Genomic DNA, 24,556 nt, shown 5'->3' with positions numbered 1-24,556 from the left:
AATATCCGGCGAATAGCCCGCGCCATCGCAGCCCTTTGTGCCTCCTGCAGCGGTGCAAAAAACCCTGAATGGTGTAAATTGAGCCGCACAATGCCCGCGCGGCCCGGTGTCATTCCAATGTTATTGCAAGAGTTGACATTCTGTGCAAGCGTCTGCGTATGGTTAATAGGTACTTATAGATTTGCGAAGTTTTATTATGATTCATTGATATTATTCAACAGAACTTATGGATAGGTACGTATACTTTTTAAGTCTGGTTTAAGAATAGCTAGATTTTAATATTCCGTTGTAACGTCGTCACTCATTCCTTCTGACGCAATGTGACCATGTGACAACTCTTTTTGATAGCAACCGTCCTAATTCGTCCACGGGTGATGCGTTGCGCATTCTTTGTGTGATGTGCGTGGCCGCAATACTTCATAAATAATTGATGAGCGCCCCGAACTAGTTATTTAGATGATGGTAATGCGTGGAGCCATTACTTCTGAAATATGACTATCAGTGGCGGCCATTAAACGTGATTAAAGCAATTTATAATGTTTATTCGGCCGCTCGCGGCCCGCATGCGGCACGCGCCGCCCCCGCGACCCGGGATCAAACGCTTAAATAAAATAGAGTTAACAGCAGCTAAAGGGTTGACGCGTGCCTTCCCCCGCGCCCGCTCCTCGGCAGCTGCGCTCGCGCCGTTGTGACGCAGCCTTTATTTTTTGTTCCGAATTCGATTTCAGTATCGCATTATCGGCGCGACATCGGCACTGAGTGCTATTTGATTATGTCTCCCCGTCCGACCCCCGCACTGTACCACATGCATCCTTTCGCTAACGAAAGTGACATTATTATGCCGAACGTTAAGACACACAATAGCAAAAGGTGGCATTTAAAATTGTTTGTGTGAAGATCTAAAATATTTTAATCTTAGTTATCATCCATAAAGCGATAGCTAAAAATGTAGAGAATATGTAAATTACCTTCTTTCCAGTCATTATAACAGTGAAATAACTCACAACGATGTTAATAAGTGCCATATACCTTTAGCACCCTACTGCGCTTTGTGTTGTTAATATTCGCCATTTTGCACTTTATCCAAAAATCAAAGCGGTAGTACAAGTTTGACTACCAAACCGGCTCACAAATTTTCACGACCATTCGTTGGGAAATTCCATTTCCAAAGGAGCACATTCGAATACGAGTATACCTACGAATTCACTTTTGCCCAAGCTGAAAATAAATAAAGATTACTTTATTACGAACATTAATATTAGATTAATTAAACAATATAAGTAGGTAGAGCATGAAGTAACTTTGTGTAAATACATTTTACACACGTTTTCCTGGATGTCTTAAATTCAACATTGAAGACACACCTATGTTATTGATTTTTATGTCAAACAATAATAGGCACATCCTACATGTACTTCTGGATTAAACAGCAAGACTGCAAACACATTAATAAACAGAAGACTAAATAATTTAGCTAAGCTAATCTCAGAGTTTTCAATATTCTCACAACATACTCAGCGGCCTTGAACGGTTTGCGTACTCTAACTTAGCTTTCAAGGAATTTATATTTTCTTAATACCTACTGTTTTCCTTCCATGCCGCCCCGCAGCAAAAACAATCATTGCGTGTTTAAACAAGTGTATGACTAAATAAAATAACTTTAATATTAAACATACTTAACTGCTGAAGGTACCTACGTAATCTTAGAGTTTCAATATTCTCGCAAAATGCTCATAGCGCATCAGCTGCCTCGAACAGTTGACTAACTCGTATTAGCTTTAATAGTTATTTGTTATACAAGGGGGCAAAGTTGTATTTTAACGCCGAGTATGGAATTCAAAAACGAGCAAGTGAAAGGATTCTGAAATTGCGAGTTTTTAACACACGAGAAGTAAAATACATTTGCACCTGAGTGTAACACAAAACTTTCCCCTCACTATAGCGAGGAAACTACAAAAAAATGCGTTTATCACTGCTTCCAGTATTTCCACAGGTGGTAAATCATCTTTATTACTAGATTCACCTACTTTTATCAATTTTAAGGCAGTTAATTTGACTTTATTCAAAGTCAAATTACTTTACCCACTAGTGGATAAAATGCGTTTTTACCCGCTGGTATTAAAGGGCAAAACACGTGTTTCCAAGCTAGTGAGGGGAAAAGTTATTTTATTTTTCTTAATGTCGTTTTTTTCTCCTGCCGCCCCGCAGCACAAACCATCAGCGCGTGTTTGAAACAAGCGACTGAATACATAAAATAATTTTAATACTAAGCACATGTAATTGCTGTAGGTGCATATTGAGAGTAATCAATATTCTCGCTGTAAGCAATATACCGCAGCAGCTGTAACAGATGACTATTAGCTCTAAAGTTTCTTCTAATGTCGTTTCCATTCCCTGCCGCCTCGCAAACAATCGGCGCGTGCTATAAATAAGTAGGTAACTGAATAAATAAGAGAATTTTAATATGTACTAAGCATACTGACAGTATTAGTCAATATTCTCGCAAAATACTCATAGCGTCTGATAGTGTCGCAGCAGCTGGCTTGAACAGTAGAGTATTAGCTTTAAAGGAATTTAATTTGTTCTAATGTCGTTTCCCTCCCCTGCCGCCTCGCAAACAATCAGCGCGTGTTTGCCGCCGATGTGTACTCATACTCTGATTAGCCGCCCCCGGCCTGCCCGTGCCCGGTCCGTCTGGAGACCGCCGCCTGATTGCCTCGCAACGTCACCTCCGGCATTCCGCCTACACTTCAAAGTGCACAGATTTTTCAGTTTATAGCATATTTTTGGGTTGCAAGTAGGTATTAAATAAGCTAAATCCCTTGCAAAAAAAATAATTTTGAAAAAGAAATATACATAGGTACTCAACTACTCATATGTATATCGCTAACAGAATTATTTTTTCAATACCTCTAGAATAGAATAGAAATTTTAGACTTCAAGTCTAATTTGAAATATTTGATTTGTTACTAAAATACATAACGTTAAATAAATAAGGTACAGCGGGACAAATCTCGACTGGGGGGAAAATGTAACTGGTCCATTTTTTCCATGTTTTACAATGTTTGCATTATTAAATAGTGTCCACCGGTTACTTATATATGATAGGCGTGTTTAGTGGATACGTGGATAATGGGAAAAATGGACAAGTTACAATTGCCCCCTAGTCGAGATTTGCCCCGCTGTACCTTATCAATAAGCTGCAACTTATGTTACAAAAAATATAAAAACAAATCGTACGTGTCCAAAGAAAATAAACAAGCAATTTTTTCTTGCTTCCATCGTTATATTACTTAGGGTCGAATTTCTAAATTTTAATATCTCGCCATTTGCGTCAAACTAGTTAGCACCCTTCCCTTCCGCGTAAATTAATCGCGTCACCGACATAAATCACAACCCTTTACCCCGCGACCTCCGCCCTGCGGGTTTGCATACCGGTGAAGGGTTACCCAATCGCGACCCTGATTTCCATACGACCTGCGCCCCGCCGCGCGCCGCGCCGGTGACGCCCCGCGATCTACATACGCATAGACAGCTAGAAAGGGGCGCTACTTTACATACATTTACATAGTTTAAAGTCGCGCCTGCGTACCGGTATAGACTTATGTACTTATTATGAGGGTTACGTTACTTTTATGGTGGAATTCTATTACATTCTTTGTTTTTGCGTGTTATTCAGATATGAGAATGAGCCTCTTTACAATAAAAATAACGATTACTTTTTAATTCAGAAATGTTTGCATTCCGTACCTACCTTTGTTATTAGGTAGTTTTTATTTTTAATGTTTCAATATGATTAAATGTTCATCGCTGATAACAACAGGACAAACCAAAACTATAAATAATCCGTCTTTTGAATTTAAATCTACTTAAACATTTTAAGAAATTTCGCACCCGAGCGCAGCCCTCCCTTTCAATCTTATTAATACGAATTGCCCTCCGCTAATACACAATTGAACTGAATAATCTATGATCTCCTCCCCTTTTCCTCGTGCCCTCACCCCCGCCGCCGTCTGCCGGTCCGTCTGTCCGCGATAGCATTGTGGAGAACATAAACAGGCGCGATAATGGACCCTCCAACCCATTTTCCCGAGAAATTCTAAAACTCAATGGAAATTCCATTTGGTATTCCGCGTGCGAGGGGCCCCACTAACTAATTTCGGGAAATCTGTTGGCGATTCAATATGAATACGGTCTTTGTGGGAGTCCTGCTGGTATGGTATTTCATTCTTAATAGAAAAACGTTTAATTTAGCATTAGCTAGCTGAGAATAAGAGATATGAAGGTGATAACTTAGATACATATCAAATCTAGTATTATAATGTCACTATATTAGTATAATATCACTTAGCGGTCGTTCGTATGGCCGTCTCTCCGTATCAGACACTTGATAATAATAATGAAATCTTTCATTGATGAACATTTATGGTAGCAAAAGTTTTGAAATTACTGAGTCTAGATGATTTTATCTAAGTCTAAGCACGCACGAATGTCAACCGACTTAATACTTAATTTAAATGTGATTCCGGTATGAAGTCAGTGTTAGTGAATTTTGTAAAGGTCTAAACGTAAGATATCAGAAGTTTAGTAAACATCAGTTTTGGCACAGACAATACAGACAAGCTACTGTAGTATCAGAAAGTTCAGAAACACATCGAATGATTCTCGGGTCCTCTATTGTTCCGCGTCAGGTGCCTATATCTTTCCACTACTACGTAGTAGACACACACGTGTGTGTGCATGTGTGCAGCTGCAGTGGCTATTGATTAGCGCCGCATCTCGCAATCAGCGCCTCCACCCTCGCACCCCGCGCCCCGCACCGGGCGACACTGTTCTAGCCCTCATTAACGGTAGTTGCTGAACGTCTTTTATGTTTTACAGTGTGCAATGGCTGGTCTGACTACTGTAAAATAAATTTGAATTAGGTACAGATAAAATAATAAATGTATAATTAGCTGTAGGTTAAAATGGTGATTTGTACTCTCAGTAGTTGTGACACTGTCTTAATTTTATCAAATTATGCCTTTGCCTGAGAAAAGACCTCCGACATGTTCGAAACATGTCGCCAGTGGCGATAAAACACTTAGGTTAAACTGCTTATATTTTGAAATATGTCTCTCCAAAAACTAATTTACATACATAAAACCAAGACGAAAAGAACGTACAATTATATACACATAACTATAAATGTAGATGTATATGTTTGTTAAAGCTTTCACGGCCATAAACAAGATACCATAAACTTTATAATTTGGAAAATTTATAGCTAATAAATGAGTAGTTAGTCTCTCATGATTCATGAGTCATGAAACAAACGTCAAATCGAAAGATAAAAATTCCGTTATTTAATTTAACGCATGTAACGATTGGACTATTTTAGACCCCAAGTTCACATTTTGAATTAATCTCAACTAAAAATCACATTAAGTTTGGCACGAGTCATAAAAGTCGTAAATCATCTATATTAAACGTCGCGGCTGATGTGTAATTTCACGGGCAGCCTGCGCGCGGGCAACCCTTCCCGGGGATGCAAATCGGACAACATGGCGGCCGCGGCGGTAATCTCGCGTGTTGTAGGGCGCGGCGTGGGACGCAGCCAAACACAATTACAGCTTAAAGAGCAGTATTTAAAATAGGTACACATTTATGTATGTAAAAACTGGTTTAATTTTTATGCATATTTATGTATCACCCATTAATTAAATTTGAGATATTGCGCCAATACCTACAATATATAGAGTCAATTTCAATTAAGGGAGCGTCAAATACAATCAATTTCTCTAAGAAACTTTTTTTATAATTTGATAACCGTAAGAGTTAAGAACTCAATTTCGGTTATCGAATTATAAAAAAAAATTTACTGAAAACGTTTATGGCATCCCTTACCACTTCCTAATGTTATTTGTTTTGACATGTGACATTTATTATGTATGGAAACGAATTTAACAAAAAAATCGTTTATTTATTATTTATTTAAATTTAACAAAAAAAGCGATATACAGGGTGGTTCCTGATGATGAACCTAACTGAGTGTCGAATTTAACGGAAAACAAAAAAAAAACACGGTGTATAAGTCCCTGTAATTAACGTATGGTACGTTAAAACTTGAAATTTAAAATACGATTTTTTTATTATTTATTTTGATGCCGCGATATATCGATAGATAGCGCTATCGTTTACACATGTCCTGTAGAGGTTGATTTCCTAGTGCGGTAAAAAAATAAAAAACTACCGTGGGGATATCCTTCCTAATAGTAGTATCCTACATATATAATCAACATGTGTGGATATAGTCAATAAGACTGTATCGTTAAGTATGAAGACAACTTTGAGTAGCCGTATTTATTTGCTATTAGATTTTTTTCTTATAACAAGACATGAGCTTAATAAGGCACATAATAAGGTACACATTTTGTCCTAGAAGCTCGACGTAAAGCATATGGTTTAGACAGTATTGACTTAATCCTCCCGAGTACCAATTACGATTCCGGACAAATGCTACTAGAAAATTCACAAAGTGCGTAAAAGACGATACTATTGCGAAAAAAAATTGTACGGTGCGAACCTCAACGACACATGATCCACAAAGCAGAATATCTGGACATATTCTAGCCACTGTTATTTAAAAAAAATAAAGTTCAGGATCTGTGTATGGCGGCCATTTAGAGAATGTGGCATGGTGCTTACTCTAACTCCGACTTTGATGTCGAATTTGACTATCATACACTGTTTATATTGATCTGGTTTAGGCACTGTTCAAACACCATGAATGTCAATTAGACTTTGGCCTATGGCTAATTTTTTTATCTGTTTCTCTCATCCTGCTCGCATCAAAAATTTACGGCAATCCGGAACGTTGCCCAAAATTGCGTTTTATTAATTTATATAAATTCACCGCATTTATTCTACAAGTACCCAATTGGAAAACCATGAAGAGGACTCTTAAAGAATATATTTTGGCAGCATATTAACCTTTGTTTGTTGAAATCGTACAAAGAGTCATTGAAATATTCTCAAATTAAGCGAGATAGGGGTTGTCCGAAATTTATTTGCTAGACCTTAATGAAAGTACCATAAAGTCCCTAAAATAAAAAAAATATCAGACCTTCTTATATCAAATAGTGCTTACCAATACCTTCAGATCATACTCTCGGAACATAATAATACAAATTATGCACATGTCAACATTTAGACGAGGTTTGTTTTGTCCTTATACTTAACGATACAGTCCTTATGTATTATGGTGAACAATTTTATGATTGTTATCAAGTAATAAGTAAAATATCAATAGAAATACAAAACCACCCACTTGTTGAAAACAATCTCCAAGCCAATACATTAATAATGAAGAGTGTTGAATCACAGCGGTCCATCGCCCCCGCACAAATATGATGCACTTTTTATGACCCCGTGTAAACAGCGCATTTGCGCCCCCCCTCTCACCCCTGGGGTGACCCGTGGATACGCAATAAGGTGCGCAAATATAGAAATCCGCGTCCGCTCAGGGTATGTAGCCAAATGCACAAACGCTCACGATAATATCTGTTTCGTAGCTATCTATCTTTAAAGCTCTGCGTATTGGCGCGACAGAGCCAGACTGCATTTCTGTCGGCGTCTGGCGTCGACGATTGCCATTCGGCTACGCCTGCAGGCCACCCTTAGCGCTACGATGGCTACGTCGCGCTGACCGCTCGCTACGACGCTACGCCGTAGTACCATTCTTAACAAGCTTTCATATTCAATTATGATTTGAGCATTTCTTTTTTTTTTGCCACTTTTATGAAGTGTGATATTTTTGAAAAAAAAAATGCTATTTCTACTCAGAATTACTAGCTTTTTCAATCCTAGTAGTTAAAAAAATTGTCCCATACGATTTTTTTCTTATTTTGTTACCATTTTTCGTACATGTTGTATGGGGTAACAAAAGAGGAAAGTAACAAAAATGTATGGAAATTCTGGGACACTTTTTGTCTCCCAGTGAGATTGAAAGTACTCGTGATTCTGAGTACAATTGACCTAAAATTCCCAAAAACAATCAAAATTTTTTTATTGGCAAAAAAAAAAGAAATGCTCATTTAACTTTACATTGAATTTTAGTACAATATTAAGCATAGTACGCATAATAAATTAAGTATAATTTTTAGTCTCAGCGCGGGTTCAGACGGTATTTATTTTATACGTTGTTTTGCATTTTGATAATGTTATTACAAGGTAATCGTAGTACCTAACTTCTTCGTAAGTTTTAATTTTAAAGCTACCCATCAAAATTATCTAAAACAACCAAAAAATATATTTTTGTTGTATTCTTTTATGTGGCAAGGCGTTACATCGCACCATTATTATTTATTAAATTACCTAACCACTACGATCATCGAGCTTAATCAGTGATTACGATAAAATACATACACGAGCCTTTTGAGTAAGGTGTTCTATACCTAATGGACGAGTTAAAAGTAATCTAGTCAAATACGTGTTCTTCAAATTCAAAATGGGAGTCGTTAAAGTTGATTTAAGTGTCTGTTTCACTCCTTCCTACATATATACATAATTATTTTATTTTTTACATAATTATAATCTGTTGCGCAAGATTGTTATATCTAAGAACATTCGGGAGCTCATTAAAAGCTTGTTCTACCACAACCATGCGCGCGAGCATCCGCCGAGTTTTTTCCTCCCGACTCGAACCCGATATCGGAATTCGCGCATCGCCGCAACCCGCCGTCTCCCCTTTCCCAAAAAAATTAAACAGCTTTTAAACGTGGATCGTTCGGCGAAAGCGAAAAAAATCATCTCAGGTAATCGAAATAATGGCGAGGACGCGCGAAAAAAATTCACTAAGGGCGGAAAAAAAGAAACGGATTCTAACAAAAAAGTTCAATTTTTAATTCGACGGTTGCGAGTTGAGGGGTGAGCGGTGCGCGGCGGGGTAGTGGTGCGCGGCGCGCGGCGCTCGGCTCAGACGCCGCCCGACCCGCGCCGCGCTAGCTCGGCCGCTCTCGTGCCTTACTCACTGGGACCTTACTTGTACACTGTGCCGCGTCGTTGCCGAGTTTTCCCGCTGCGCGCTGTTGCTGCCCTCCCGGCCATGGTGCTGTCCGCCTGCGTGCGCGCCGCCTCGCGCGGATACTGCTCTTACCGTGAGTACTGTACTCAGCAAATATTTACTTTAGGAAGGCTCCCATACGATTCGGATTTCATATTAAAATTTATATTTAGATTTCAAATCTCTCTCGATAATCCAGGTAACTCTTCAGGCAATTATCCTATATATACTAGTAACATTATACTAAGACAATGATCCTGTCAGTAAACACCCAGCTCCCGTTTATAGAAACAATTTAATGGATTTGTATTCAAGGTAAGATGTATCTTTAGGTTCCGATTTTTTTCCTATTTTGTTTTTGTGGATTATACACGTATTAGTCCTCTTATTGAAACAAGAACAGCAACAAAAGCCTATAAACACCATAAATCTAGTGTTCAGTTTATCTTCTTAACTGTTGTAAACTACTTCTTCAACCAGAAATCATATAGGTAATGATAACGTTTAAAATATTTTTATATAAGTAGGCATCTAAACTAACTATTAATAATTTAAAAAAAAAATGGTGTCCACCTTATGTGAACCGTAACACCTGATTATATATTTTTTGTAATATAATTATTCAAACGATATCAATGGACACGATAACAGAATTACACTAGGTACAAAATAACCCTTATAATACCTATAAGGTGGTTCATAAATGAATGACAAGAGTGTAAAAGAACTTCTAAATTAAAGTTTAATATATACACATTTATTGTTTATATACCACATTTACATATTTGTACAACGTTTACATATGAATGTAGCCATTTACCCCCTCTTTTTAGGGTTCCATAGTCAACTAGGAACCCTTATAGTTTCGCCATGTCTGTCTGTCCGTCCGTCCGTCCGTCCATCCGTCCGTCCGTCCGTCCGTCCGTCCGTCCGTCCGCGGATAATCTCAGTAACCGTTAGCACTAGAAAGCTGAAATTTGGTACCAATATGTATATTAATCACGCCAACAAAGTTCAAAAATAAAAAAATGGAAAAAAATGTTTTATTACGGTACCCCCCCGTACATGTAAAGTGGGGGCTGATATTTTTTTTCATTTCAACCCCAACGTGTGATATATTGTTGGATAGGTATTTAAAAATGAATAAGGGTTAACTCAGATCGTCTTTTGATAATATTAATATTTTCGGAAATAATCGCTCCTAAAGAAAAAAAAAGTGCGTCCCCCCCCCCTCTAACTTTTGAACCATATGTTTCAAAAATATGACAAAAATCGTGTGCATCAGAATGACTGACCAAAGTGGCAGATCGATGTTGGAGTACCATCAGCATTTACTACCTATTTGCTACTATTTACTACCTGCAACAGGAAAACGACGTGGTGGAACAAAAAACTAGAAAACCTCCGTAGATCTACACGTCGCATATTCAATCACTCGACCACGCCAGAGGAATGGAAAAGGTATGGTAAAGCTCTGACTGAATATAACAAACAAATCAGGAAAGCAAAAAGGAAGTCCTGGAGGAAATTCTGTGAGGAGATCGCCCAAACTCATAAAGGAGCGAGAATCCACAAGATACTCTCCAAGGCACCAACAAACTATCTCGGTCTTCTTAGGAAACCAGATGGCACATTTACGAACACAAAGGAGGAAACCTTAGAAGTACTAAGAACCACACACTTCCCCGGTTCGTATACAACCAGTAACAAGCTATTATGCGCCCAAAGGAATATTCAAATACACAGGGCACGAAATATAGACTGGAATTTGGCAACTAACATTTTTAGACCAAACAAAATTAAATGGGCACTTAGAAAGTTCCAGCCATTTAAGTCAGCAGGAATGGATGGAGTGTTCCCAGCGCTACTGCAGCACGGACAAGAACTCCTCCTCCCGCATCTGGCCAGAATATTCAGAGCAAGTTTTGCAATGGGAATAATACCAGATCAATGGACTAAGGTCAAGGTACTTTTTATACCAAAAGCAGGGAAAAAGGACTACTCACAGCCCAAATCCTTCAGACCGATCAGTCTAACATCGTTCCTACTTAAAACGATGGAAAGAATCATTGATCAGCACATTAGGACGGCATACCTGGCGGATAGACCGCTGAGTGTTAACCAACATGCTTACCAAAAGGGAAAATCCACGGAGACTGCCCTACTCGACCTGGTAGACAAGGTGCAGTCAACCCTAGAGGACAAGCAAACCGCTCTATGTGCGTTCCTTGATGTAGAAGGTGCTTTCGACAACACGCCCACAGAAACCATACTTAATGGTATGAAATCAAAGGGTGTAGACGAAACCACCACCAGATGGGTTCACAGCATGCTCTCAAACAGGGTAGCAACTCTGACGTTAAACCCGGTAGAGCATGAGTTTCATACCACTAAAGGGTGCCCGCAAGGAGGCGTCTTGTCTCCGTTACTATGGACCCTAGCAGTGGACCAACTTCTTGCAATACTGTCAGGCCAACATTATGACACACAAGGATACGCCGACGACCTTGTGATAATTATAAAAGGCCCCTGTCTATCTACATTATCAAATCTAATGCAAGGAGCTCTTAACACAATAATCAAATGGTGTAAAGAAAATGATTTGTCCATTAATCCGAGCAAGACAGTAATCGTTCCATTTACAAGGAAACGGGACCTCGGAAAACTAAAAGAACCAAAACTGAATGGACAAATAATACCATTCTCGGTCGAGGTCAAGTATCTAGGGGTCACTTTCGACCAAAAGCTGACTTGGAACCCTCACCTGAGAAACATCACTCAAAAAGCAAAGATGGCCCTGTGGTCATGCTGTCGAATGGCAGGAGCAAGATGGGGCTTAAGACCCAACATTGCTATGTGGTTATATACAGCGGTAGTGAGGCCCATAATCACCTACGCCTCCGCAGTATGGTGGGACAAAACCAACCAAACGACAGCAATACAAGCTTTAAACAGCCTGCAACGCACTGCTTGCATTACAGCAACAGGTGCCTTCTCCTCGACACCGGGGGCGGCCCTCGATGCACTGCTTGACATTTTACCACTCCCCTGCAAGTGCAAAAGGAGTCCAAGCAGTGTGTCTACAGGATATGCACTCTAAATAGGCCAAAATGGCGCTCCCAAGCACTAGCCAAACTCAAGGCCTGGGTATTTGCAAATAAAACACTTAGCATGCCCACCGATGACACATACACAGAGTGCAACTTTACCAAACTGTACACGGTGGAAATACCTCCTCGAGACAAATGGACTAACGACCAAATGTACGTCGAAGAGGGAAGCCACATATGGTACACGGATGGTTCCAAAAAAGGAAATGATGTAGGATGTGGGATCTATGGTGAGAGACCCAAGCTCAGGGCCAGCGTCAGCATGGGCAGACAGGCCTCAATCTTCCAGGCAGAAGTCTTCGCCATTAACAGATGCGTGGAGATTAACCTGGATAGAAACCTAAGACACCAACATATCTACATCAACTCAGACAGCCAAGCTGCTCTGCTGGCACTAGATTCTCTAGAGTCCAACTCAAAGCTAGTCCAGAACTGTAAAACAAACCTAAACGCACTGGCCAACTCCAACAAAGTCACACTTAGATGGGTACCAGGGCACTCCGACATTACCGGAAACGACGAAGCAGACGAACTTGCTAGAAAGGGCGCAGACACACCCCTGATCGGCCCCGAACCGTTTTGTGGAATCACAAAACGAGAAGCATATTCTCTGCTAAATAACCTGGAAAAAAGAAGGGCAATCGATGGGTGGAAGTTCGTGAGAGGACAAGAACACTCGAAAGCCCTAATAAAACCGTTCAACAGCAGATATGCTAAAGAGCTCATAGGGCTCAAAAGACACAAAATCTGCGCGGTATCCAGAATATTGACTGGACACTGCAAGCTGAACAAACACATGTTCCAATTGGGGTTGAAACAAGAGGCGACATGCAGGTTCTGCCAGGAAACGGAGGAGACTGCAATGCACATCCTTTGTTCCTGCGGTCCACTAATGTCAAAGAGAAGTATCTACTTAGGGCGGCAGGTACTGCAACCCTATGAGGTACAAGACCTTACAGCCCAAAGAATCTGGAATTTCCTGGATTCAACGGGCATAAGTAAGGATATATAACCACAAAGGGCCGTCACAATAGATCTCTCTTGGTCGACGTGACACACAAAGGCCCACTATAACAAACAATAATAATAACTATAAAGTGCTTATCTATTTGTATTATCATTCTGCACTTTTCTTAACTTTCCCACATTTCTATAAAATGTCAAAGAGTGCTTAAATGGTCGTCGTCGTTTATTATTATTTAATTCGCTCATATTTAAATGATTCAAAGTAACCAGTCCACAACTTCACAAGACAGTTTGAGAAACCTTCGTATTTCAGATTGTCATTTGCGGATACAGTGGTTTAGGAGCAGTTCGGTAATCAGACCTACACATGTGTGTACAAATTCTGTCAATGTCACTGTCAGAAACCGTTCTGACAGTGACAATGACAGCCACAAATTCGTCCACATGTTGTTACCGTTATGTGTGCAAATGTCGACTAATAAAGTGTCGTTAAAAGTCATTCTGACAGTGACATTGACAGCCACAAATTCGTACACATTTTGTTACCGTAACGAGTGCACACGACGACTACATTTTGTTATTGTATCAATACGGTCGCATTGTTTGCACGCCGTTACCACGCGTTATGTCACATTTGACAGTTAGTTACTGATTTGAAGATTTTGCGACTGAAATGGTTGTATGGGGCTAGTCTTAAACCTAGCTAAAACTCAACTCTTGCACATAAATCTGGGAGGAAAGCCTCCGAAACCTCTAAACATTCGCATAGATGACGCAAACATCGGACAAGTACACAACACAAAATTTCTCGGTGTCATTCTGGACTCTTCGCTTAAGTGGGACAAGCACATAGACGTCACATGTGGCAAGCTCTCAGGGGCGTGTTTTGCACTGGGAAGGCTCGCTCACGTGCTACCTCAGAAGCAACTACGCTCCAGCTACTTCTCCCTATTCCACTCCACCATGTGCTACGGCCTTGAACTGTGGGGAACAGCAGCGGAATGGCATCGAGTGTTTATTTTACAAAAACGGGCGATAAGAATAATCACCAGCTAAACAACTTTTTATAAGCAATAACATTTTAACACTCATATCACAATACATTTAACATCGCCAAACACGTACACACATACAGACACACATTTAATACAAGCAAGCTAACACGAACCCGTCTAGGAAGCAAAGAACGCCTACTCCTCCCCAGTTGCCGTCTGACTAAGTCTTCCAAGACTATGCAGGTACAAGGTCCCAAGATTTTTAACAAACTTCCCAAAGACATTACCTGTATAGAATCTTCGAACCAATTCACACGAGACGAGCGTTAAAAAAATGGCTTATCACCCACGCTTTTTATGACATGAATGAATTCTACATCTTTTAAATTTTTAATTAACATTCACAAAACATTGTATCCATTTTATTCTAATATTATATAATGCTCAATGGTCCTTAATGTAATTTAAAAATGTATTACCATATTTCGACATATCAAACTACGAATACTAATATAATAATTTTAATTTTAATATACCATATAATAATTATGTACCTAAATCAATTGTGACGTATATTATAAATAAATGAGTATGAGTATGAGTATATTACTTAGTAAAAATATATAATAGAAATTTCAATTATTTATTCGCAATGACACAAAAAAAATATTCAATTGTATTACCTTTAACATAAGAAAATTACATACATAGGTATTGAAAATTACGCTAAGTGATGATCTCAGTAGCTGGCTGAAATAAAAAATAAGCCTTTGCATTGTGCCGACGATACTGGCGGCATTTCCTCACTGTATCACAATGCTTATACGTGGTGCGACGAAGTTTCCAGGCCTTTGGTCACCAGTTACACCAAACAGATGCTTCGGGACCCCAAGAATTTACAGTTCAATCGCGATTATTTATTTATATTTTTCTTTTATAAGTACATAACAGCATGTAATTAATTATTGATCAATTGTCACAATGCTGAACTAAGACTAACACGGAATCACATTAGAGCCACTTCCGCGACGGTAATGGATAAAACCAATGCATGTCATCAACGCTGACTCAATCAGCGATTAGACCTTAATTAATTGTTGTCAAAACAACTCCACACAATGTTAATTGACGTATTAACCTGCCCTATTAAACAATAGTATATTTTTTCTTCTTTGATTACTTTTTTCTTCTTTGATTACTTTTTATACTATAACTACCTACTCAAATCAACTGGTCCGTTTGCTCTTGGAATGCTCGTAAAGATTCAATTTTGTGACCCTATTTGTATGTTACATTTTCGATATCATAAAAACTATAATTGTATAATAACGCTGAGTCTTTCATTTATTTTAGCATAAGTAATACCCTTTCAATGTTCCAAAGTTAGGTACAAGTAATCTTGATCAGTAAAAATTGCACCTTTTTAACCTGCGTGCGTAGACGAATGCACAAACACTCACGAAACGAAACGCTCGTAGATATCTATCTCTATCGCTCTTGCGTATTGGCGCGACAGAGCCAGACTACCTTTTCCGTTTTCGTTTCGCGTTGTAGAAATGCCATTCGGCTACGGGGCCTGCACCTGCACTACACCAAACTTATTGAACCCTTTAGGCCCACTTGCACCAACCACTTAACTCAGGGTTAGTGGGCTGTCATCTGTCAAATTCCATATAAAATGGTGGGTTAACCTCCGGGTTAACCCTCCATTTTCGTTGGTGCAAGTGGCCCTTAGAGCATTAAGTACATACTAACGTTTTCATCTAATCTCTGTAGCCTGTAAAGACCCAGAGGCAATTGTTTTGTTTTTGAATTTAGAAGCTTTTTCGAAGATTTTAGAACATGTACAATACAAACATCTGTACACGGGAACTTGGGAGAGGTAAACACTTCATAATGTAAGCGCAACCTTAGCATGCAACTTTCATCTTAATGACATTTGTTTTTTATAAATTATGCAAATGTTATCTAATTACTTAGTGACCTCAAAAAAACAGCAGTTTAATGCGATACTGAAATGTATAAATACTTAAATACATCATAATTAAGTACTAGTAATAAATCATTTATTTAATCGGTAAGCATCAGGTAAGGGTTTTTACCTTGAAAGTAATTGCATTTATGTATCTACATGATTTTACATATTCATAATGACTGGATTGTAGTGTGAGTGCAACACCTCACTCACATTGCTTCACCTCACCCTATACATATACCTACTTAGAAACTTGTATGTATACACTTAGAAACTTAAAAGTATAAGTAGCGTAACTTGTAATTGTAGAGAGAAAAAACAGTTTAACTATTGATAGTAGTTTCTATTTAAGGTACTTTTTAAGGCATCTTCTGGGCGAGCTCACTCCATCGTAGGCCACGTCTTTGCCTTTGGCTAGACGGTGGCCAAGAATAAGCCCATTTATATTAATTAAAAAAAAGTTTTCGTTTCTCTGAAAATGAACTCTGTGGTACAAATCGAGTCAACCTAATAATTATTTCTAAGCTTTCTGAGTTTATTATTGAATTGTGGCGATGAGTAAGGTTCCTATAAGCTGTTTGTTACCAGCAAACATCTACAGTTGACAACACAATTTCATAGATATCAAAATTGTCTTGGTTTAAAAAATAAATACCTATATTATTTTATTACTTAATATGGGGTATCTATCTAATATTATAAGTATGTGTAAGGTACAACGGGGCTAATCTCGACTGGGGGGCAATTGTAACTGATCCATTTTTTCCATTATTACACTATGATGTTGAGTTCTACTCTGTATCCACTAAACACGCCTACCATATATAACCGGTAGAAACTCTATCTAATTATGCAAACATTGTAAAACATGGAAAAAATGGACTAGTTACATTTGCCCCCCAGTCAAGAATTACCCTGCTGTACCTTAATTTAAATAGGGTGTCATTTAATCGATCTGCAGAATATTCCTTTTTTGTAAGCAAAAATATATATTTGGTCAGCAAAATTGGACAGTTGGTTAGCAACTGAAGGTCAGAAAGTATTTTTAAACTAGTTCACAATTAATGTCATACTGAGCTACTCAAAAAAAACTTTTTTTACACCGGTAGAAGCGTGACATGGGTTTGATTAGCGAAAATGTCGTAGCGCCGCGTAGAGCCCGGTTTCGAAAGTGTTAAGCGGCAGTAAGCTATCAGCCTTAAATCAGATTTCTTTAAGCAACCTGCGGGTAAGCGATTTATTTCAGTTTGGATTACAATTGAACTGATCCGCTAACATTGGTTCGCTAAAAAATCAGTTGATCAGCAAATTTACCTTTTACCAGCCTAACTTATCTTTTCCTGATCGGCAAATTATTATTTTTTTTTTTTTTTAAGTTTTGTTCTTTAAAAAACTTACTGCCCATTTGTAAAATGGGTACAATAATAATTATGTGCTGGACATGATATATTAGGTCATTATCTATGAAATTGGCGTTTTTGTTCAAAGATATAGGTCTGATTCTATTTTATTTATTTCAGTAGTAACTTCGGGATATTGTTTTTTATTTTAACAATGCACTTAATAAACTATGATTTAAAATAAAAATAATTGTAACTTTTTAATGTTCTGTATTCAGAATAAAGCCCTGAAAACTGGCCTTTTCATGTGCTGTCGGTTCGAGTATTAAAATGACTTATATTTTTCTAATGGTACATTTTTTTAAGAAATTGAGACATTGAAAATATACCTTAAGTGTCTAAAATTACTGACAAAATTTTGTTTGATTTGAAATTGCCATCAAAAAGTATTCCGCAAAATTCATTGTATGAAAATTCGGGTTCCGTTGAAATTCCCCATACAAATCGCCAATAACACCTTTAAAAGTACCAAAACAAAATAAAAATCACTAACAAACACGTAACGTAAACAACAATAATCTTAGAATGAAATGCACGCACAGGATTGGCTGCTCGTGTGACGTGGACTAATTTCACTCCGGTTACAACTTTGCCGATTTTTCAAACCAAACGCCACCAACTTTATTATATTAGATTACCAATGCCTTAATAGGCATACCTTCAATTAAACTGCTCACGGCCATGTTTTTTCTGCCCACCGATTTTTAAATGTTGCTGACCAACTAATTATTTTGCAGCTCAACCATTTATTAAGCAGATAAATTATAACAAAAGCAGATCGATATTGGTTATAACGTTGTCCGTTTGTGATTTTTTTGCTGATCAAGAGTTGTAGATCCATTTTTATTTATAGCCAGCAAAATTTTTTGTATGCTGACCAAATGATTTAATAGCTATTTTTTTTGCGAATCAGTTTTAAAAACAGCTGATCATTTAATTACTTCCCATTTAAATAAGTAGTTAAAATTGATCTGCAGGAAATGTTCTTTATCTATTTTTTCCTTGCAGTACTGGAATAATTACTGTAACACAACAACAAAGGCAGTTCTTTATAGGTACTCGTAGGAAACATTTAAAGCAACACGAAGTACGAGTATCATCAATATTATCATATATAGTTTTTGCTAATATTTTTAGCCACATGAACTAGAAAATATCAGGCCCTATTGGACTAATGACTATAACGACATATCATATTATCTCAAAATAAACCTTAATCGACTCGGTGGATTAACATTGTTGACCAAAGTGATTATTGAATTAATAATTAAGAAACGTAATGTTGGACTTTGATCATTGAATTGCGCAACCAAGTGAAACTTTGAGCCGCCAACGATGCTAAAAGAAAGTATTATGTTATGTATACCTACACTTATGTATTTATTTACTAGTATGTAAAATTTTCCGTCACATTGAATTTACTAAGATGATTTTTATTATTGAATACAAAACTACAATACCGAACCGAGTTGCGGAAACAGAAAATGCAAACAATACTCGTAATAAGACGTTTGATAGACATCGGTTCATTTTTTGCAAAGATACTTTAAAAAATAAACCAACATAGAATTAGTTCCGCGACGTTTTCATTATGCTCCTACATACGAATGTATCAAAAAGGATTCTTAATCCTTACCATAAAAAATAGACATTTGTCGTTTTTACGCAAAAAACCGTGATTTGACCCGCGAGACGTCTGTATCTACTTTTGATACCCTTTTGTTACTGAGTAATGTCTTGATGTAGTTCGCAAATCCCTTCGCCGGGTCCCCCGCACCCTGCGCTATAAAGTGCGCGGGATGGCCCCTCGCAGGTATACGGCTCCCACGCAGTTCATCCCTGCGCTACTTAATGCATGTATTATAATCGCTGCGTAAAAAATATCGCACGACATTCAATACAGTAATAAAAAGCTACGATTGAATCTGATTCTTTGTGTTACATGCATTTCGGTGCTGCGATTTTTTGCTGTGTGAAAAAAGAAAATGTCTTCTTAAATGTATTCAGACTTCCAGCGAGAAATTGTACAAAATAATTTGAACTCGAAATTTAAGACACGAAGTGGCATTATACGAAATACATAGATGTAATGTAACATTAACACCTAAAATAGTTATTCAAAATTACGATTATACATACATACATACATACATACATACATACAATCTCGCCTGTATCCCATAAAGGGGTAGGCAGAGCACATGAAACTACTAAAGCTTCAGTGCCACTCTTGGCAAGTAAGGGGTTGAAAGAAAATTAAACTGAGACATTGCAGTGACAGGTTGCCAGCCTCTCGCCTACGCCACAATTTAACCCATATCCCACAGTCGCCTTCTACGACACCCACGGGAAGAAACTCCTTCCACGTCACCACACAGGCAACGACAGAATTACGATTATAATATTTTAAAATTTATATCTAACAGGACAATCCTAGCGTACACTTGCAATATTATGTATAAAATAATGTTATTCCATGTCATTCTGACATCAGTGTAGTTATATTAGCCTTTTAAGTAGATACATTATTAAATCATTTAAAAAAAACAGTAAAGTTGCTCCGTGTTCGTAGCGAATTCCGCTCACCGTAGTAATTTCGTAGCTTTACTACGAATGATCCACATAATTTGCATCTCATCGAGTCATTAGTAACTTTACGCTCTAATACCCACTAGTGAAGCGGCCCCGAGTATTAATCAAGTTTTAGTTGGTTTAATTAGATTGTGGCGACACCCGATACCCGAATGTGCTATCGCGTCGTCCTCCGCATTAGAATGGCAATGATCCGTCCCTCGCGCCTCTACAGCTTCAGCTGAGCCGATTAATCCAACTAATTACTTAATTCCCTTTACGGAAGTATAAACTACCCCGACCGACTATACTCGTAATAGATGTAGGTAGTTGTACTAAACCGCTCGGTAGGTAATACCTAGTGGCTTTTGATGAGCGACTTCAATTTTATCTGAAAGCAATTTGAAGTACAAATCGTCATTTAATCGGCTTAATGTGATCCGAGGCGTCGTGGGTGCCGGTGCGGTGTAATTGGAGTCGTGTGGCTTCGGCTGATGCGGGCCCCGCGGGGTGCGGGGCGCCCGCGCGCGGGGGGTCAGGTGGAGGCCACCAGCCTCCAGGTGCCAACCTGACTCTCCGTCTATAATCTATAAACCCACTTTAATTATGAAAAGCTTTAGGAATTAAATAATAATTGTTTATTTTCTTGTTGTTTCAGAAGAGTCGGGCGAGCTCATCAAATCGCCCTCCCCGCCGCCCAGCCACGGTATGTACCTACTTAAAATACCACATCATGTACTCATGTACATTTGTACAATCGGGGACTTATTAAGACTTATATTGACCGGGATATAAACCGTGATTACCGTTTTGATTTTTATTGAGGTCCCGATATTTCGACGCAATTGCATGCATCATGATCGCGGGAAACACAGGGAGGGGAAGGTATGAAATTAACCGTGAATCATTTCAAACTCTAATCAAAGACTTTTTCTAAATAAATAGTAATAACTATTATAGTATAAATGGTATATGTACTTTATGGGGCTAAATAAATTTAAATAATTTTAAATATTCATGTACTTACCTATTTTTTTAATAATTTTCCGATTTTTGTCTCCTGCCCTTGGTAGTACCCTTCTTGTTACATTATTTGATACACATTTGCCTCTTATTCAGCCTTGACAAAAGTTTAATTTAAAGCACACTGACGCCACAAGTACAATGGCACAGCTTTAATAGCAATTTATCTTAGCGGGTACATCTTAGCGGTGTCTTTGTGCGCGACACGCGCGGGGCGGATCTGCGCGCGCGCAGGCGCGGCAAAAAACGCACCCCTTTCGCACGCGACAAGGCTGAAGCTGAACCCTTTCGCTTTCTTTACGGTCACGTACTGAACTTATGAGATTTTTATGATCATATAGTTATTTTTAACGTGACATCAGGGACAACAATGCAGACAATACAGACAACCTCGCGTGAAAGATGTTTAATGATCAGTGAATTAATTGATTTTGCCAACAAATCGTCTATAATTTTGAAGTATTTTTCCTAATCATTATTACCATTATATCGTCACTACTTTTAAAAAAACTTGTATCTTCGTCTGTCAATGAAAAGAAAATTGTAGTAAGTATGTATGGAATGCATATATAGACTTACTGCGTTTTAACTTTGAGAAGCAGCGTGAGATACGAGATTTTTTATAAGTAGTGACGATATGCACCTATATATAGTACATATTTATAATGCAAAACAATGAAATGGTCTAAAATAAATGATTTAAATAAAAAATATAATGAATTCATAATTTATTAACTACTACATTTCCTCTTATAACTACAACTAATTATTTTAAGTCCATCAAATACCTACCTATGATTCGCAGAGTTGTATAATAAGTAAATAGTGAGAAAAAGAGCTCCCTTGACATAAAACAGCGGCATATAATATATCTCATTTTCAAAATAACCTAACATGTAAACTGTTATACTGTGAGTGTGTTTAGTAAAACTTCCCACTTTGCTGGTTATCAACTGACAAAACAGCTTTAAAGCAATCGACAAAGTGGGACGTTTTCATGTGCACACGCACATATGTGGGTGTCAAGAACCAACCTTGTAAAATGTTACTGAGACGCACTGACTTCGTTTCACGCTTAAAGTGCGTAATCCTACCGAGGGTTCACATTTGCATTCAATTTCCGGATGCGGCCGTGCGACACGCGCCGCCCGCCCCCGGGCCCGTGACAGCCACTCGGCAGTCGTACATATTCATGAGGATGAGAATTTCAGTAGTTGCTAGTCAGTAGTGGTTGGGCATTTTCCCGAAAAAAGATTTAAAAACTTTTTTTTCAAAATGCGTAAATTTAATGTTTTTCCTACTCAGAATCACGAGATCTTTCCATCCACTAGGCGGAAAAAAGCGTCCCAAATTTAATTTTTCCACTTTGTAATCATTTTTCAAACACTTTGTACAACGGTTACAAAGTGGAAAATATGCAAATTAATAGAAAATTTTGGGACCATTTTTTTGTCTCTTGTTTTTTGCCCTAGATCAAAAGGGCTCGTGATTCTGAGTAGGAAATAGTTATTTGTTATACAAGGGGGCAAAATTGTATTTTAACGCCGAGTGTGGAATTGAAAAACGAGATAGTTGAACCACGAGCGAAGCGAGTGGTTCGAGAATAGAATCCTGAACTTGCGAGTTTTTTAACACGCGAGAAGTAAAATACATTTGCACCCGAGTGTAACACAAAACTTTTCCCCGCACTATAGCGAGCAAACTACAACGCAAAAAAATGCGTTTATCACTGCTTCCAGTAGTTCCACAGGTGGTAAATCATCTTTATTACTAGATTCATCTACTTTTATCGATTTTAAAGCAGTTAATTTGACTTTACTCGAGGTCAAATTACTTTACCCACTAGTGGATAAAATGCGTTTTTACCCGCTGGTATTAAAGGACAAAACACGTGTTTCCGAGCTAGTGAGGGGAAAAACATAAAGTTAACCTACCTTAGAAAAAATATTTTCGGTGATTCTTCTCGCGAAAATGCCCGGTTTGGTCGATGATGTTGTCTTCTGTGAAACAAGTAATGGTCAAGGCTTGGAAAATTGCCCGTAATTTTAAATATATAACCTTAATACCGTAATATAAAATAAATATTTTAGGGCAGTTTAGCACAACTTATATTCTCGCGCGCGAGTTCTCAAGCTATGCTAGTCAGCAAAGACCCATTTATGAGTCTTAAATGTGATTCGCAGTCTACGGACATCATTTATGCATATCTACTTACCCCATTATTCATAAACGTACTCTAAAGTTATCAAGCCGATAAAGTTCGTTTGTCCCTTTCCGACCAATCGGTGTGATAGAAAAGGACAAACGAACTTTATCTGCTTGATAACTTTAGAGTACGTTTATGAATAAGGGGGTTAATCGTTAAATGGTGTAAGGAAATATTTGTTGCTCAGTATACCTACAAGGTTATGTTATCAAAATATGCGTTTGTCGGACGGACCCTTGGTATGGTACGAATAACATTCCGGTGGAATCTGAGTAGGTCTGCGCAGAAAAGTCTGTGTAAGTGCTGGAAGTTGTAAATAATCAGCATCCTCTTACCCTTCAGTTTTACTCAAGTCGTCATTGCGTTATAACTCAGTAATTATTTATTGTAATTAAAACAAGTACCTAACTATTTATTCAAGGTGTAGCGCTCAGCATGAATCAAGCGAGGGCCAAGATATGTCACGCAATAAATGTTTAACCGAGTAGGTACTTTAGCTAGGTTAAGTGATAGGGATTCGAAAAAAGAAGAGAGTGTCTACACACAACCAGTTGGGGTTTATGCCGGGGAGAGGTTACAACAGACGCCATTTTTGCATTGCTGAAAAATACAGACGTGTGCAAGAAAAAAAACTTGCATACTTATGGTGTTTGTTGGAGAGGTTTCGTGGTGCGCTCTGAAAGAGAAGCCTGGGAAGTATGTGTCTCTAATTCGGTCAATATAAGTTCTAATATTGGATTTATAATTTTCCGTGCCGTGCGTTATGTGCAAGAGTTTCGTGGTTACCTCACAAGAATAAACTAAAAAAACTAAATTAAAATAATTTTTAAGAAAAAAAAACCGCCTTCCTTTGGGGTTCTGGTGTTAAATACTTTCAAATGTTGGATTATGTTATCAATTCGTCTGTATATTTTTTAATGTTTGTTATTCGATATCTCCGTCATTTCTGAACCAATTTTGAAATTTGGATGATTCTGAAGTACTTACAGATGAGAATGATTATCAGAACGGAACTCTAACCAGGGGCGGCTCACTCTTCATCAGCAGTTCCACTGCGCCAAATGTCACTGTTCTGGACGTAAGTACATGCTGTTCTTATAAAAATACCAAAGTCACTATAAGTGTGCCGTTCAGATTTGAGGAGTTCCGTTCTGACCATCATCAGCAGTTCCACTGCACCAAATGTCACTGTTCTGGACGTAAGTGCATGCTGTTCTTATAAAAATACCAAAGTCGCTATAAGTGTGCCGTTCAGATTTGAGGAGTT

General features: G+C 38.2%; 1 protein-coding gene across 6 annotated transcripts in view; it reads left to right on the top strand.

The window, feature by feature from the left end:
• The window catches only part of LOC125242604 (protein nubbin-like), a 234,184-nt gene that overhangs the window by 204,141 nt on the left and 5,487 nt on the right, over positions 1 to 24,556 (top strand). For 5 of the 6 annotated variants that reach the window (XM_048151426.1, XM_048151418.1, XM_048151411.1 and 2 more), the window contains one exon: positions 20,719 to 20,766. In XM_048151426.1, the coding sequence (XP_048007383.1) occupies positions 20,719 to 20,766 (48 nt within the window). Of the gene's footprint in view, positions 1 to 9,017; positions 9,138 to 20,718; positions 20,767 to 24,556 lie in introns of those variants that run through there. The other variant, XM_048151441.1, reaches the window with a different exon arrangement.

Source organism: Leguminivora glycinivorella, chromosome 1 (genome assembly GCF_023078275.1).
Source record: "Leguminivora glycinivorella isolate SPB_JAAS2020 chromosome 1, LegGlyc_1.1, whole genome shotgun sequence".
NCBI lineage: Eukaryota > Metazoa > Arthropoda > Insecta > Lepidoptera > Tortricidae > Leguminivora > Leguminivora glycinivorella.
Note: the sequence above shows the minus strand (reverse complement) of the source record. Positions and strands in the feature narration are given on the sequence as shown.